Consider the following 18,415-nt stretch of genomic DNA (forward strand, 5'->3'; position numbering starts at 1 on the left):
AAAAAAAAAAAAAAGGTGATCTTTAAGGTATGTGGCATAGATTGAAGAAAAGGCTCAAGAATATTAGACATGTCCATGCTGTTAAACGTAAGCTGAGACACACAACTAGGCATACACTATGATTTTGCCAGGGTATGTATTGAATAAACCCTTGCTTACAAATGATCAAAAATTTAATCTTCCCCAGCTGACAAAATGAGCAACTGAGAATAGTAACATAAATATCCTGTGGGGATTGTATGTGACTTAAATTCTAATCTAATATAGCAAGAATTCAATTGACAATGTCTAGATTAAGTAAACTGGAAAATAGTAATGGAAGCATCTTCTTTCATGGTACGGAGATGACCACTAGAACTAAGGACAGGAAAGGTGCCCCTGAGGAGTATCCTGTATTAAGTGGTACAGCAGGGTTTGCTGTTTTTCATCATAATACCTGGCATGCTACTTGACTTTTTAAAAATTATAAGCCTAAAAAAAAATTATAAGCCCAATTTTTTAAAAATACAATAGAAAAAAATTAACATTTTGGATATTGGCTGAAATTTGGATCAACTGCCCAACATGGACATATTCACAAAAATAATAAAATATTCCTATCTTAGATACATCAGTTAGGCTGTTCTGTTGTTGTTTACCACAGGTGGTTTCTTTGGGAGGGCTGGCTGTTAACTATGGGTTACAGGTCCTCATTTCTTGGATCCACTGATCACTAAGATTTCATAGCCCATCTACCACATTTGCTCATATTTTATATGTATAGAGGTTCACTTCTGTGCTTTTAAATGCAGACTCCAGTCTTTGGTAAAAACTGAGATTTCTACATAAACCCTGGATGCCCTGTGGGAAGTGATGGCCACTTTGAAGACTGCTGCTCTTCATTCCATCTTGGATCAGATCAAAGCATTCAGAGTATAAGGATGAATAAAGGAAAAGAAGACAGAGAATGAAAAGGGAGAAAAATGGGGGAAGGGTATAATCCATATTTCCACAACTACAAAAAGAACACTGTTGGGTGCTATAGGCAGTTGCCAACTTTTGCGGTATAAGTAGAGCAGCAGTATGCTGCTGACGCAGAGTACCAATCTAAGAGTATGAATTCAAGAGATTTGGATCTGGGTCTCTTCTGGCACTTAATAATTGGGTGACCCTGAGCAAATGACTTAACTCTACTGAGCCTCAGTTGTCTCACCTACAAGTCAGTCCTCATTGTTTGCAGATTCCATATTTATGAATTCATCTATTTGCTAAAATTTATTTGTAACTCCAAAATCAATACTTGTAGCGCTTTAATGGCCATTGCCAGACACGTGAAGAGTGGTGAAAAATTTGAGTTGCCTGACACACGTTTCCAGCTGAGATTGAACAAGGTGACACTCTGCCCTCTCATTTCAGCTCTCATACACAAACAACTATTCTTTTCACAGTCCACTTAGTGCCACCTCTCTCACATTTTTGTGTTTCATTTGTGATTTTGCTGTTTAAGAGGGTCCCCAAGCTTAGTGCTGAAGTGCTCTAGTGTTCCTAAATGCAAGAGGCTGTGATGCACCTTAGGGAGAAAATATGTGTGTTAGGTAAGCTTCGTTCAGACATGAGTTATAGTGCTGTTGACTGTGAGTTCAATGTTAATGAATCAACAATATGCTGCATCCAGGAAAAGGAAGAGGAAACTCACCAATCTGTATGTGAGGCTGCTTCAGAAAGTGCTAAAGTAACATCTATATTACATAAAGAAGTGATGGAAAAGAAGCTAAATTTGTAGAATCATGAGATGATGACTGATTGAAAAAAAAAAGCATAGTGGAAAGCCTTGTTGTGGGGATGAAGGCCAAAGAAATTTATGGTCATGTTACTCAGGGTCAGGAAAATGTTCACCCTTCTCAGCTAGTGTTATATTTTAAAGAAATACTACATGTAGCAAATTATATGTTATATATATATATTAAGGAAGGTGTCTTTAAAAAGAAACACACATAAAACAAGGTTATATACTGATTGATTGATGAAAATGTAGTGACCAGAAGCTTATAGGAACCTAACCCTGTTATTTTCGCTAGAAGCAATGACTTTGTATTCACAAATTAAGTCTTCATGGTGACTTTATGGACCATGACTTCCGTGAATAATGAGAATCAACTATGATTAGTATATGCTAGTGCCTAGTCTATAATAGACTGCCAATAAATTGCACTATTAACAATAATATATTATTATAGACAATTTTCTCTGTTGTCTGATACCAGCTTACTCAATTTCTTGGTGATATCTGGGTACTAGGTAAGATATTAACAGTAATGGAAGTTTTTCTTACTCTTACAAAATCATAAGGTCTTTCACCAGTGGATTTTCTGATGTTTAGGTAGTATTGAGCATCTAATAAACTATTTACTCCACAGATTATACTGGAAAGATGTTTCCCCCAGTGTGTGCTCAGTTGGGCCTATGCTCTGACTGAAAGCTTTGCCACACTGATTGTAATAACAATGCTTTTCTCCAGTGTGGACAAGACTGGTGCTGGGTAAGGGCTGACAACTGTCAGAAGGCTTTCCCACACTTACCATATTATAGGGCTTTCAACCAGTGTAGATTTTCTGGTGTCTAATAAAGCGTCAGGATTGGAGGAAGACTCATTAACAACCTGTGATATGCAGATGATACACTTTTGCTTGCTAAAGCAAAGAGGACTTGAAGCACTCACTGATGAAGATGAAAGATTACAGCCTTCAGTGTGGATTACACCTCAAACTAAAGAAAAGAAAAATCCTCACAACTGGACCAATAAGCAACATCGTGATAAATGGAGAAAAGATTGATGATGTCAAGGATTTCATTTGACTTGGATCCACAATCAACACCTATGGAAGCAGCAGTCAGGAAATCAAATGATGTATTGCTTTGGGCAAACTTGCTGCAAAAGACTTCTTTCAAGTGTTAAAAAGCAAAGATGTCACTTTGAGGACTAAGGTGCGCCTGACACAAGCCATGATATTTTCAATTGCCTGATATGCATGTGAAAGCTGAACAATGAATGAGAAGACTGAAGAATTGATGCCTTTGAATTATGGTGTTGTCGAAGAATACTGAATATACCACGGACTACCAGAACAAACAAGTCTGTCTTGGAAGAAATACAGCCAGAGTGCTCCTTGGAAGCAAGGATGGCGAGACTTCATCTCATGTACTTTGGACATGTTATCAGGAGGGACCGATCCCTAGAGAAGGACATCATGCTTGGTGTCTTAGTCATCTAGTGCTGCTATAAGACAATTCAATCGATGACAATCCACCCATTGGCCCCCAAAAATTCATGTCCTTGCCACATGTAAAACATATTCACCCCATCATATCGTAGCAAATGTCTTAAATCAACTCCAAAATTCAAAAATTCTTTCTTATCTGTGAAATCTAGAACACAAGTGTCATGGATTGAATTATGCCCTCCTAAAATATCTATCAACTTGGCTAGGTCATGATTCCCAGTATTGTATGGTTCTCTCCAATTTTATCATCTGATGTGATTTCCCTGTATGTTGTAAATTCTACACTATGACGTAATAAGATGGATTAGTGGCAGTTATATTGATGAGATCTACAAGATTAGATAGTGTCTTAAGCCAGATTCTTCTGAGATGTAACAGAGAAGCAAGCAGAGGCATGGGGGACCTCATACCACCAAGAAAGCAGTGTTGGGAGAAGCTCATCCACTGGACTCAGTGTCCCTGCGCAGAGAAGCTCCCAGTCCGGGGGAAGATTGATGAGAAGGCTGACAGAGAAAGCCTTCCCCTGGAGCTGATGCCCTGAATTTGGACTTTTTGCCTACTTTACTGTGAGAAAATAAACTTCTCTTTGTTAAAGCCATCCACTTGTGGTATTTCTGTTATAGCAGCACTAGACGACTAAGACAACAAGTTATCTGCTTCCAAAGGTAAAAGGGCAGAACAGGTAAAAGCTAGATATTTCCATTACAAACGGGAGAAACTGGAGGGAAAGAAGAGATAAGAGGCATCAAGCAAGTCAGCAGAACACATTACATTAGCCCTCAAGACTTTGAAAATAATCTTCTGCTGAGGTCACCCATTGGTGAGCATTCACATGAGACACAAATATCTTCACTTCTTTGGCCCATTCAGATAGATCTATCCATATACCTCTTCCCCATAAATCCTTATCTCCAGTTTTCCAATCATGTTCCTTCCAAGTCCCTGACCATCCAGGCAAACCATTGACCACAGCCCATGAATCAGTATATAATCACACATCTGGCCATTTCTTCTTCCAAGAAAAGTGAACAACCAGGGGCACTGCTCGAAGATCTGCCTATTGAGAGGATTTCCCTTCACCACTGTTCTTCAGGGAAGTGCCAGAAAGGGGCTGTAGTGCTGCTGCTGTCCACTTTCGAGTGGTGCCTGCATATTGCACAGAACCATCTGTAAACAAGGAACAAGTTTTCTCTTCTTCAGTCAACTGATCATAAGGAACTCCCCATGAGGCCATAGGTGCTGACTGGGAGATGGAACGTAATGTGACAAGAGTGGAGACCATGGGCATTTGGGCCACTTCCTCATGCAAATTACTTGTGCCTTCAGGTCCTGCTTGGACCTGATCTTGTATATACCACTTCCATTTAATGATTGAGTCCTGCTGCGCAAGTCCAAATTTATGACTCTGTGGGTCAGACAACACCCAGTTCATGATGGGCAGCTCAGGCCACGTGGTGACTTGGTGTCCCATGGTTAAGCATTCAGTCACTACTAAGGCCCAGTAACAAGCCAAAAACTGTTTCTCAAAAGGAGAGTAGTTATCTGCAGAGGATGGCAGAGCTTTGCTCCAAAATCCTAAGGGTCTGTGCTGTGATTCACCAATAAGGGCCTGCCAAAGACTCCAAACAGCATCTCTGCCACTGACACTACAAGCACCATTGGATCAGCTGGATCATATGACCCAAGTGGCAGAGCAGCTTGCACAGCAGCCTGAACCTGTTGCAGAGCCTTGTCATTCTGGACCCCACTCAAAACTAGCAGCTTTTCGAGTCACTTGATAAACAGGCCAGAGCATCACACCCAAATGAGGAATATGTTGCCTCCAAAACCCAAAGAGACTCACTAGGCATTGTGCCTCCTTTTTAGTTGTGGGAGCAGCCAGATGTAATAGCTTATCCTTCACTTCAGAAGGAATGTCTCGACATGCCCCGCACCACTGAACCCTTAGAAATTTCACTGAGGTGGAAGGTGCCTGAGTTTTTGTGGGATGAATTTCCCACCCTCTAGTACACATATATTTTATCAATAAGTTCAGAGTCATTGACATTTCTTCCTTACTAGGTCCAATCAGCATAATGTCATCAATGTAATGGACCAGTGTGATGTCTTGTGGAAGGGAAAGGCGATCAAGGTCCCTGCGGACTAAATTATGACATAGGGCTGGAGAGTTGATGTAGTCCTAGGTAGGTAAGTGAAGGTGCATTGCTGGCCTTGCCAAGTGAAGGCAAACTTCTTCTAGTGGTCTTTTGAAACAAGTATGGAGAAAAAGGAATCAGCCAGATCAACAGCTGCATACCAGGTACCAGGAGATGTATTAATTTGCTCAAACAATGAAACTACATCTGGAACAGCAGCTGCAATCGGAGTCACCACTTGGTTTGCAATAATCTACTGTCATTCTCCAAGATCCATCTGTTTTTTGCACAGGCCAAATAGGCGAGCTGAATGCGGATGTGGTGGTAATCACCACCCCTGCATCCCTCAAGTCCTTGATGGTGGCAGTAATCTTGGCAATCCCTCCAGGAATGCGGTATTGCTTTTGGTTTACTATTTTCCTAGGTAGGGGCAGTTCTAATGGCTTCCACTTGGCTTTTCCTACCTAAATAGCCCTTACTCTATTTGTCATGAATGCAATGTCGGGGTTCTGCCAGTTGCTGAGTTTATCTATCCAATTATGCATTCTGGAACTGGGGAAATCACTACAGGATGGGTGCAGGGACCCACTGTGCCTACTGTGAGACAGGTATGAGCCAAGACTCCATTAATAACCTGACCTCCATATGCCCCCACTCTGGTGGGCCACAGTGACATTTTGGGTCTCCAGGAATTAGTGTCAGTTCAGAGCCAGTATCCGGTAATCCACAAAAATTTTAATTATTTCCTTTTCCCCAATGAACAGTCATTCTCATAAAAGGCCGTAGATCCCTTTGGGGAAAGCTGGGAGAAAGATTAACAGTAAAAATTTTTGGCAGTGTATTGGAGTCCTTCCTCAAAGGGACGCAGCCTCCCCTTCATTCAAGGGGTTGTGGGTCTTTAACTCACTCAAATCTGGGAATTGATTGAAGGACCATGACTCTCTATTCTGGCAATTCGAGTTAGACTGCTGTTCACCTGACCTAGAATTCATCCGTTTGTACAGATTAAGTAAATATTTAGTAGATTTCCTATTTCATTCCTAGGGACACCATGACTAAGTAGCCAATGCCGTAAGTCCATACAGGTCAGACTATTCTGATTACTGCTTTGACTCTGCCGTCCATTACTGTAACCATGCCCACCTTGTCTTTGTTGACTGAGTGCAGCCACTTGGCCCGTACTACCATGGGGTCCAATCAGCCCCATTGTAGCTAGGTGTCTTAATTCAGTTAGGGCAGTTCCCACTGTCAAATCTGATTTACATAAAATAGCAATCACAGCAGTCTTCAAGGATACTGGAGCTTTCTTCACAAATTTGTTCCTCACAGTTGTGGTAAAAGCTGTATCCTCTGGGCACTCCATGTGTGGGTCTGTGGGTCTAACCTGATAAATCCACTCTAGCATGCCAATTTCCCTAAGCCTTTAGATACCTTCTTCTACAGTATACCAAGGCAGGTCTGGTACTTCAGTTTGATTTAGTGTAGGCCACCTCGTAATCCATGCTTAAGCAATTCAACTAAAGAAACTATTAGATCCTTTCCTAACTTCTCAAGCTGAAACACTTAATGAACAATCTGTGCTTAGTGGACCCATATCAATAAACTCAGACTAATCCATCTTTATGTTCCTTGCATCATTATCCCACACCCTTAATAGCCATTCCCACACATACTCCCCAGGTTTCTGTTTGTACATATTAGAAAAGTCAAGTAGTTCTTTCGAAGTATAGTGTACTTCCTCCTGGGTCACACTTTGTACTTCACCTTTCGGGGCTAGTTGGGACTCTAGTTACAGGTCTAGAAGCCAGAATGCATAGTGTGGAATTGTTTTGAGAACATTCAGCATTGTCTTATAAAGCATCTGCCTCAGGCAATGCCCCAGGCAATGACTCAGGCAAGGACTCTTTAGAGGCAGCCGGACTAAGACTAGTCTCATTAGATGGGAGTGGAGGGGCTAATGGTTTTTATGGGCAGGGTGGTTTAGCAGACAAACATGAAGTAATCTCTTTAGATGGGAGTGGTTCTGCTGGCAGGAGTGATTCAACGGAATTTAGGGGCTCAGGGTCCCCAGCTTCCTGATTATCTGCTCATATGTCCCCATCACAAGTTTCAGGATTCCATTTCTTCCCAATCAATGCCCTTACTTTAACTTCAGACACCTCTTGAGGTTGGCAATTGAGATGGCATTGTAATTCAGCCACTCTTACAATAAGACTCTGGGTTCGGTTTTCGGCAATTTTAGCTCTGTTACAAGAAATAAGGCTTTCTTTCAAAGCACAAGTGGCAGCCTTGAGGTCATTTATGCGGCACTTGAGCTATGCCTCTGAAGCCCTGAGTGCATCTCTTCCATCAGTTTGTCTAGCGAAAGTAGGACCAACTAACCAGCTTGCTTATACTTCTCATACTGACAAAACTGTAAAAAGATATCACACGTGTTCACCCCGAGCCTCACCTTTCACCAATACTTGATCTACTGGTGGTGATATTTTGTGTATTTGTATCACCATCTCATGCCATGGATTAACAGTGCCCTCTTTACTGCAAGAAGCAGACTCAACATCTTGGACTAATCAGACTTGAGAACCAATTTAGAAAACTCATCCTTACAATTTTGTTTCTCTAGAACCACTCTCAGTACCAAATGTCTTAGGCTGGATTCTCTAGAGAAGCAAAATCAGTAAAGCGTGTAAATAGAGAGAGAAATTTATATCAAAGAAACAGCTCACACGATTGTAGAGGCTGGAACATCCCAAGTCCATGGATTAGGATAGAGGCTTCTCCTGATTCAAGTAGCTGCAGGGGCTAGTGAACCCAAGATCAGCAGGTCAGAAAGCAGGGCTCTCGCTCACAGGCTGTGAATAACGATGAATCCCAAGATTGCCAGGCAAGATCACAAGGCTTCTCCCGATTCACATACCTGCAGGGGCTAGCGAACTCATGACTGTCAGGTAGGTGAGCAGGGCTCCGCTCATAGGCTGGGAAGACTGATGAATCCCAAGATCGACAGATAAGCTGACAGCTGAAATCCGAAGAACCGGAGGTCAGGTGAACAGGAGGGAGCCGCAGGATCCAGAGCGAGCAAAAAGCAAGAATTTCTGCTTACATTAGGATGCAGGCCACACCCCCAAGGGAACTCTCTTTCAACTGACTGGCTACTTAGCAGATTCAATTATGGGAGTGATCACATACAAACACTGAGAAATCATGGCCCAGCCAAGCTGACACACAATCTTAACCATCACAATGAGTATTTTATTTGTAAAATGGGAATAATCTCAAGTTACAGAGGTATTTTAGAATTAAATGAGCAAAGTGCTTTATAGTATTAAGTGAAATTACTGGCCTCCCAGTCTGTCTCCAAGCTATGTTTCCAACTGTGATGGTTAACATGTGTCAAATTGGCTAGGCCATGATTCCCAGTATTGTGTAATTGTCCTTCACATTGTGGTGTTGTATAATTATGCATTATAAATCATAAACCCCTACATGTTAATGAGGCAGGATTAGTGTGGGGTCTATCTTGAGTCAAGTCACAGCCTTGCTCAAATAAGGGGTGTTTCCTTGAGGGTGTGGCCTGCACCCAATATATAATGAATGCTCTGGCAATGTTCTCTCTCTTGCTCTGGATTCTGCATCTAGCTCGTAATCTGACCTCTGGTTTTGGGACTTGAGCTAGCAGCCTGCTGTCTGACCTGCTGATTCTGGGATTCACCAGCTTATGCAGCCCTGTGGGCCAGTAGCCTATTGTCTGACCTGCCGATTTGGGGTCATCAGCCCTTGCAACCATGTGAGTCAAGAGAGTCTCCAGCCTGATGCCTGACCCATGGCTTTGGGACTTGCTGGCCTCTACAACCACATGAGCCATTCTGTGTTGAGATAATTTATACACACAAACACACTTCACTGGTTTTGCTTCTCTAGAGAACACAGCCTAAGACACCAATCTTAATGATATCAACTTCTCAATTTGAAATCTCTGCTTTAGGTAGATTAATCTTTGCTTCCAAACCACTTATACTCTTGCCTCTGCTTATATTTCATCTTAAAGTTTTCTCCCTTTTAACTTCCAAACCTGCCCATCAAACCCTTTTCTTTAATACATTTCCTGACCACCCTGGGCAACAATGATCTGTCCCTTCAATTCTACTGTCCTATAGTCTTACTTAACTAGATATGTAGATCTTATATACCCCAAACTAGGTTGTAAACTGCTTGAGAAAAGGAATCTGGTGTTGTGCTTCTAATTCCCCAGAGCACTAATAAAATGAACAGCACATAGTAGTTCTTTATACAATATTGGAGGTTTCTTTGTAGCAATCATGACTGAAGTTTTGCTCCAAATGATTACAAGGTAGTATTTCTCTCCAGTCTGCACTGTGTGAGACAGCTTCCCTGCAGTCATCACATAGGAACAGATTTCTCTCCTTTGTGCATAGTCTGATGTTGAATAAGAGCTGAGTTCTGCCTGAAAGATTCCCCATACTCTTTATATTTATAGGGACCACCCCTACTATGCATTCTCTGGTGTTTACTAAGATATGACCTCCGTCTGAAGGCTTTGCCACAGTCATCACATTGGTAGGGTTTCTCCCCAGTGTGGATTCTCTGATGCTGGATAAGTATTGAACGCCGACTAAAACCTTTATTACAATGAGTACACTGATAAGGTTTGTCTCTCGTGTGGATTTTGAGATGGTGAAAGAGGCCTGCTTTCTGGCTAAATGCTTTGCCACACTCATTACAGCGGTAGTGTTTCTCTCCTGTGTGAAGTCTCTGATGTTGATTAAGAGCTGAGCACTGGCCAAAAGCTTTGCCACACTCATTACACTTATATGGTTTCTCTCCAGTGTGTATTATTTTGTGCCGAACAAGGACAGTTCTCCCACGAAAAGTTTTTCCACATACTTCACATTTGTAGGGCCTGTCTCCAGTATGAATCTTCTGATGTTCTATGAGGTGTGCGTACTGACTGAAGGCTTTTCCACAACTGTCACATTCATAAGCCTTTTCTCCTGGACAGATTCTCTGCTGTTCAGTAAGATCTGAGTTCTCACTCCAACTTACTCCATTCTCATCACATGTGGGCTGTTTATCTTCCCAGGGGTACCCAGAAGGATTTTCTATTTTTCCTTTAGGTTCATGGGTTTCTTCATACTCAGCAGCCATCTCACTTTCAAATCTACTTGATATATCCCCATATAGTTCCATTTCTTCAGAGACTTCTTGCTTTAGAATTAAATTCCTGTACTCATTTTCAGTCTCAACATCTGAAACTACAAAGGAATTACAAATGTTACCAAGCTTCCTGCGGTAGCAAACAGCAACCTCATGAGGTAACAATGAAAATTTTCAAATGAAAAACTTAAAATAAGAACCTAGAGTTCCTGTATGACTATACAAACACCACACACCCATTGCTGTTGAGTAGATTCCGTTGCTGTCGAGTAGATTCTGACAGAGTAGAACTGCCCCACAGGGTTTCCAAAGAGCAGCTCATGGATTCGAACTGCCGACCTTTTGGTTACCAGCTGAACTCTTAACCACTACGTCACCAGGGCTCTGTATGACTATAAAGTGGCATTAAAATATAGGGTGGACCTAGTATATAAAGTACTCCAAAAATTGTTAAGGAACAGACCAACAACCCAAGAGAAAGTGGACAAAGAAACATTGGTGGTTTCCAGGAAAGGAAATACAAAAGCTCTTAACATAAGATGCTCCACATCACCATAAAAGAAAATAGTAAAAATACTGAGATATAATTTTGTACCCACTGGATTTACATAATTAATATAACATTGTGTATATGAAATGGATAGCACGCATTGCTGTTGGGAATATACATTATAAATCTCTATGGGGGTGATTTGACAATATCTATCAAAATTACAAATGCATACATTTTTTGACCTAATAATTCCACTATAGGAATTTATGCTACAGGTATACTCACATACATGGTTATTCACTGAAGTACTATTTGTAATAGGAAAACACTGAAGACAACTTAAATGTCACTGCAGGGGACTGGTTAAAGTAACTGTGTTGTACATCTGAATATTTTAATAATAAGAAGCTGTTAAAAATAAAAAAGTACTACCATCGGAGTGAAAAGAGGAGAAAAATGTCTGAATATGAAAAATGTATATAAATTTTTAAAAAATCTCTGGAAAAAACACACAAGAAACTAATAATAGTGACAACCTGTTTCAGAGTGTGGGAGGAAAGCAGATGGCTGGGGAAGGGGGTGAGATGGGAATTTTTCATCATATAACTTTTAAATTTTTGTTTTTGAACACTGAATTCACACCTATTTAAATAAATTAAATGAAAAAGAAAAATATATAGATAAAATACTGATAAGGAAGGTACCCGGTCTTCACCCATTCACCACCTTTTAACATTGTGCTATATCTACTTTATTATTCCTTCTCTTTATAAGTGTACACAATTTCTTTCCCCGCTGAACCATCTGACAGTTACTGGCAGACTTCATGGGCAAAGGCTTTTTAACAGAGGAGGAGGGATACAGTCAAAGGGGAAGACAGTGGTAATGTCTGGCAGGATGAAGGCTAGAAATAGCAGGGAGATCAGTACAATGGAAGATAACAATAAACCAAAAACCAAAAAACCCACTGTCTTTGAGTTGAAGATCTCAAGTAAAATACAACTAGAATTTGAAGAAAAAAACATAAAGAGAAAGAAGAACTTTTATATTCTTTTTGAAGAATATTTGAAGAGTGGCAAACCAGACTGAAGTCTATGCGTGGGCTATCAGATTCCTAGAGAGGCCTTTAATGATCAGAGAGAGTACTGGCTACAAAAGAGCCCAAAATGTCCTGTTAGCCCTGTCTTCCCCTTCTTCTCAAGATACATCTTTCTTCTTTACCTTGTTCCTGTTGGGCTTCAGGTTCTGGAGATTCACACTTTAGTTTAGCTTTCACAGACTGAAGGGACATGCTGGCTTCCTGTTCTGTTCGTAGCGGTGCCATCTCCTGCAAGAACATTTCCTGTTCCTCAGTGTGGACTGAGACCTGAGGAAAATGAGATATAACTGAGAGACTCCCTTGGATAACAGAAAACAAAAGGTATCCTGCTCATGGCAGTGGGGAGAAAGACCCATAGCCAGCTCTCTGAAGCTTGGAATGATCTTCCCTCCCAGCTATCAGCCTGTCATAATCCTACCCATACTTTAAGGCCTATATAAATACTGCCTCCTCTAAGAAATCTTCCCTTCCCTAGCTGGAAGCAAGTTCTCCTACTCTTAAATCCTAATGTATGCTGGTTGTGCCACATTTTTGTCTTATACTCAGAAAAGTGGAGAAAGAAGAGAAGGAAAAGGAGGTAAAAACAGGCAGAAAGAACGGAAAAATAAAATAGAACAGGAAAGGGGATAAGGAAAGGGAAATGATGGAGAGCCATGATAAAGGAGAAGGTAACAAAGGAGAAAGACAAAGAAAATGACGGTTGAAGAAGGAAGGAGAAATGAAGAAGAAAGGAGAGAAATCTGTTGTTTATTCACCCCAGAAGGTATTCTCAATGGTCTCTGTTCTTCTGAGGTCCCCATTCCACTTTTCTCTGAGAAGGTGATCTTATATCTTATTTATCTGACCTAACAACTACCCAGAGTTTCCTTCTTCATCCATCCTTCATTTTATCCATCTCTACCCTAATCTCCTTTGCTTCCCTTCTTAGAGGAAGACGTCATTTCTCTTTTTCAAGGATCACTTTACTTGTGCCTTCAATCCCACCCCTTTCAACTTCCCTCTGACCCTTGCTCCTTCAACTCTTTATTCAGCAACTTCAGTCATTCTGTGACTCCCATTCTTCCATGGCCCCATTCCCTCCTGCATTTAAAAATAATAGGTTTCCACAGAATTGTGAAAAGCGGGGATTTGGATTCACTCTAGTTACTCTGTCTCTTAGTTTAGTATCTCTGGACTAGTTACTCAATCTCTCTGACATTATATGACATCATGTATGTGAAGCACCAGGAACAGGGCCTTAGCATACAATAGGCCCTCCAAATGACTCCCACACTCCCTTCAAAGGCTAAATGTTTAAGTCAGAGGTCATTGCCATAAACTGCCCCTGTTTCCCTGAGACGGTTTTTTAATTCTGCTTCCAGACTAGGAAAACGAATCAGCAGAATCTTATCTCAGATGTACAGAAATAGATGTTTTGATACCTCAAATTAAGAGAAAAGAAAAGAAAAAAAAAAGCCAGTACAGTGAGCTGTGTCTTTTATCCCTGGTTCTCTGGCTGGGCCTCAGAAATCAAGCTGTCAACGCTATTAGCTGCCCCTGGCATGCTTCTAGAGAGACAAGTGGTTGGCAATACAAACTTAACATTTTTAAAACCAAGTTACTTTTCCCTCCACCGAAGTATCCCATTTTTCTTCTAGTTCTCCTCTTACCTCCCCGGCCACAATTCAGTTTTCATTGCTGGTTACTCCTTTGATGATCTCATCCTGTCATGGCTTTAAATACAACCCCTAATTTTATCTTTCTAGTGCAGACATCTCCACTGAATTCCAATTCATTATATCAAGCTGCTTGCTCAACTTTTCCACTGGGATTCTAATACGCATCTAAAAATTAACACATCCAAAACCCAACTCTTGATTCCTGTCCCTTCACCTACTTCTCTCCCAGTCTTTCCCATCTCAGTGAATGACAAATCCATTCTACCTGACGTTCACGCCAAAAACTTTGGCATAATCCTTAGCTGCTCACTTTCTCTCACATCCCACGTACTACATGCTATATAAAAACAAATCCTGTCAAGCTCTACCTTCAAAATATATCCAGAATCCAAACACAGCTCACCACTTTCACTGCTACTATTCTAGTCCAAGCCACCAATACTTCTTCCCTACATTACTGGTTATAGCTATATCCTCCCAAACTGCTCTCCCTGCTGCTACATTTGACCCTTATGCTTCCTTGTCCTCCCCTCCCCTATTGTAGAACTTTGTCAACTTATCTAGAGTGATTATTTTAAAACTTAAGTCAGATTAAATCTCTCGTCCTGTCCAAACTCTCCAATGACTTTCTACTTTAATCAGAATAAAATTCAAAATCTTTATAAATGCCTACAGTCCCTACATGATTTGATCCCAATACCTATTTGACTCCATCTCCTCCTTGCTGTTCTTCTACAATGACAAGCAAATCCTCACCTTAGGACCTCTCCACTTACTATTCTCTCTACCTGAATGCTCTTATCCTAGATGGCTGCATGGCTTGCTTGCTCTTTTAATTCAGAAATCTGCTCTAAATGTCACCCTACCTGCCCCAAATGTCAAACCTTTCCTGACCGTTCTATGAACAGTACAACCCTTATTGTGTTCACTAATTCTTTACCCTGTTTTATTGTTTTTTTCCACAGAATTTATCACCACTGACATATTACCTGTTTGTTATTTTATTTCCTGTCTCTCCTCAGTAGAGGAGGGGAGCAGAAACCTTTTATGCTTCGTTCACTGTTGCATCCCCAGTGCCTAGATGGATGCCTGGTGCAAAACAGATGTTCAATAAATATCTGCTGACGAATGAACTATTCCCCAATCCATCTTCCCCTGCAGACTTTTCTTCCTTTTTTTTTTTACTGTGATTTAGGTGAAACTTTACACAGCAAATTTGTTTCTCATTAAACAGTTAATACACAATGTTTTGTGACATTGGTTGCCAACCTCACAATGTGTCAACACTCTCCCCTTCTAGAGATCCTTGTTTCCATACTACGTCCAGTTAACCCGTCCCTTCCTGCCTGGCCGTTTTTTGTGAATTTGAATTTTGTTCCACATTTTTCTCCCACTCTGTCAGGAACCCTCTTTGTGATCCCTGCCACCGCAGTCGGTGCTGGTAACTGGACACCACCTAGTTGTTCTGGGGCTCAGTCTGGTGGAGGTTGTGGTAGTTGTGTTTGATTAGTCCTCTGGACTAATTTTTCACTTGTGTCTTTGGTCTTCTTCATTCTCCTTTGCTCTAGCTGGGATGGGACCAGTACATGTATCTTAGATGACTGCTCACAGGCTTTTAAGACCCCAGTCACTACTCACCACAGTAGGATGTAGAACATTTTCTGTATAGACTATGTTATGCCAATTAACCTAGAAGTCCCCTGATCTACAGTCTTTTTAGGAGTGTCTCCATTACGCTAGTCTTTCAAGCTTGAAATCTCTGATGCTTCTTAGCCCAGAAGAGATTGCGTGGTAAAGAATTCTCCATTTGTTCTTTCTTTGTTATAGATCTAACCTGTCATCATTTCTAGTTAATTATGACCTAAGACATGTCTCATCTTTTGTAGTTACTCTTATATGGCTCTATTTCAAACTCAGAAATTCTCGCCACATACTCCTTCCTTCTGTAGTCTACTTTGTATTCCAACGCTAGATTACACATCTTATGTTACTGTTTTTTATTTAATTATGTTTCTTACGCCTTACGTCAAGATTCCCTAACCTTGGTTCTATCAACACTCTGGGTTGGATAATTCTTTGTTGTATTGAATTGTCCTGTGCATTGTAGGCTGTTTTGCAGTATCCCTGGCCTCTACTCACTAGATGCCAATAGCACCCCTTACTTATGACAAACAAAAATGTCTTAGTATATTGTCAAATGTTCTCTGGGGTACAAAATCGCCACTGTTTTGAGAACCACTGTCTTTTATCCATATTAAAACAAAACAAAACAGTCCTACGTAATTTAGTCCTCTTTTATATCCTGGAGTTAGTAAAGCTTATTTACACGCAAGCAGAAAAGGTTAAGAACCTCCTTCCTACAGAATAAAATCTAAATTCTAGAAGTTGACATTCAAGGTCCAGGACTCTATTTTCAACTCTTCTACTCAGAACTCAGCTTTCCAACCTAACTAGGCCTTCTACTACTCAAAGAAGCATGGGTCCCCCACCCTGCCCCTCCCCACCAAGTTTCCACTCTGCTGCTACATCTCATCCTCCTGAAATAGTGACTTTAATTTCATCATATTTTAATCCTTTAATGGAGATGGGGCTTTGTGAAACAATGCAGTGTCTCATTCTGACCTAGAAGTCCACAATTCATCTTTTCTCAAACAGAAACCACATCTTTTTTCTCACCTGCTCTCCTGGCTCATCCAGCTCTCTCTCTAAATCCTCCAGCACAGTCACTGCCTCCTCCCCGCTCTCAGGATGCTGCTCCCGCACCCAAGCCTGGAGCTCCTCGGGCAGGATAGTCAGGAACTGCTCCAACACCAGCAACTCCAGGATCTGCTCTTTGGTGTGGGTCTCTGGCCTCAGCCACTGATGGCAAAGTTCTCGGAGTTGGCGCAAAGCCTCACGGGGTCCAGATGTTTCCTGGTAGCAGAACTGCCTAAAATACTGTCGGAAGACCTCTCTGCTATAGGAGTTGTTCTTTTGCAGGCTCTGATCCTTTCTGGTGGTATACTTATATTCCTCCTCCTCCTCCTTCTCTATCTTTACTTCCAAAACTTCTTCCTGGTCCACATGGGCCTGGACAGTCCAAGTAGCTGCCATTACAGTTGTATCAAAGCTGTACCAGTGTTTGAAGCAAGATATTCCCTGGTAAGTTTCACCTGCGTGAACTGGAGGAATAAACCATCATTAACACAAACTATTTAAATAAAAATTGCTAATTCTAAAAACTTAAATATAAGCCTTGTAAATCTGTCTCTAATATATTATACTCAGGGAAATACTATGATAGAAAAGACTTTTCAAATACCATAGGTTAACTTAAAGAGAAAAACTAAGTAAAAAGATCCAAGAGCCAAGTTATTTCAGCCCTTTAAGAAGGAAGAGTGAGACTTAGTAGGAAAGCTATTTCCATTTAGTTCTAAAATAAAGAACAATTAATTAGGATAAAATAAATATTTAGTGCAAGTAATAATAATAAAAGGCTGGTGCATCCCTGCCTGGTTGCTTTAAAAAAAAATTTTTTTTAATGCCCAGATGTTTGTCTGGGGGAAACCACGAAGCCCTAAAAGCAGCTAAGCCACATGAACTTATCTGTTCATAACTTAATCTCTATACTCCTCTCCTCACTCTTCATTGATAAAGTGAAAAGGCTGGAGACGTTGCTCTTTAAGGTCTTCTTCTGCCCTCGCGTTCTGTGGTTTGCCAGGCAGGTTCCCTAGTAAGCCGGTCAGCGTCTGTGAACTAGGAGTGTCAGAAACGTCGAGAGGCGACGAAAACAAGAAGAGAACACCGCCCAAGGCAAGCCCAGAGGAGATGGGGCGCACAACCCATACTTGCCACGGAGACCCAGGACGGACCCATCATGAATATACTCTATTCCTGAGATGGTCTCCGGGGACAGGAACGTCCTGCGGCCCCACCCGGGCAAGGGAAGACTGGAGCCCACGCCGCAACACCCTCGGCTGCGTTGAGGGGCCCGGGCCGTGGGAACGCAGCAACCCCTCGCCAGGCAACCGCAGCCCCATGCCATCCCCCTTCCTCCCGGCCACGGAACACAGGCTCGCTCACCCGCGACCCCAGGGAGCCAGGAAAGGACTATTTCCAACGGGACGAAGAGCTGATGTCTCCAACCCCTTCGGAGTCCGGAACCCTCCAAGAGCGACCCACAAAGGCCGGAAGCGATCGGCAAAGTCGAGGGCACGCTCTTTCCACCAGGTGCGGCGCACTTCCGTGGGAACTCTAGGAAGTGGGGGTTGAGGGATGCTTTCAACTCGGTAGTTTTTCTTCGCGCCTACGCAAAAGGACCGCTGGGGACTCTCAGGCCCCCGGGTAAACGGAATTGTTTTCTTTTTGTCCTCCTCTTTACCCCGCCATTTCCCCCGAGTTCCTCAACCCGATTGGTGGTCGACGCTTGCAGAGCGGATCCGAAGATAGGGAAATCCTTTACTCTTCACTCTCACTTTCATTTGGGTTTTGGCATCTGTGAAGTTTGCTCTCCACTAGTAAATGTTGGATGTTTTAACTCACCCAGTGGTGCCACGGAAGAAAGGCCTGGCGATCTGCTTTGGTAAAAGATTACAACCAAGAAAGCCTGATGAAGA

At 41.8% G+C, this 18,415-nt stretch overlaps 2 protein-coding genes across 2 annotated transcripts in view; both read right to left on the bottom strand.

The window, feature by feature from the left end:
* The window catches only part of ZSCAN12 (zinc finger and SCAN domain containing 12), a 36,287-nt gene extending 23,902 nt beyond the window's left edge, over positions 1-12,385 (bottom strand). Inside the window, exon 1 of the mRNA XM_023741402.1 lies at positions 12,285-12,385. The gene's annotated coding sequence lies outside the window, so the exon portion shown is untranslated. The remainder of the gene's footprint in view (positions 1-12,284) is intronic.
* Positions 9,797-17,987, bottom strand: LOC101357749 (zinc finger and SCAN domain-containing protein 12-like). The gene is made up of 4 exons (XM_012558642.2): positions 17,883-17,987; positions 16,497-16,981; positions 12,285-12,429; positions 9,797-10,668 (listed from the first exon to the last, which is right to left on the bottom strand). Exons 2-4 carry the CDS (start codon positions 16,911-16,913, stop codon positions 9,797-9,799), a joined length of 1,434 nt encoding a protein of 477 aa, XP_012414096.1. The 5' UTR covers positions 16,914-16,981; positions 17,883-17,987.
* Positions 17,988-18,415: the final 428 nt, after the last annotated feature.

The sequence above is a fragment of the Trichechus manatus genome, unplaced genomic scaffold, assembly GCF_000243295.1.
Source record: "Trichechus manatus latirostris isolate Lorelei unplaced genomic scaffold, TriManLat1.0 scaffold00180, whole genome shotgun sequence".
Taxonomy (NCBI): domain Eukaryota; kingdom Metazoa; phylum Chordata; class Mammalia; order Sirenia; family Trichechidae; genus Trichechus; species Trichechus manatus.

What these genes read in the sequence shown, in the direction of transcription:
- LOC101357749 (XM_012558642.2), bottom strand. Translation starts at nt 16,913, where the DNA reads ATGGCAGCTACTTGGACTGTCCAGGCCCATGTGGACCAGGAAGAAGTT. An exon ending in TGGATGAGCCAGGAGAGCAG is followed by an intron (nt 12,430 to 16,496) that starts GTGAGAAAAAAG and finishes CATTTTCCTCAG; the next exon opens with GTCTCAGTCCACACTGAGGA. An exon ending in TGAAGCCCAACAGGAACAAG is followed by an intron (nt 10,669 to 12,284) that starts GTAAAGAAGAAA and finishes ATTCCTTTGTAG; the next exon opens with TTTCAGATGTTGAGACTGAA.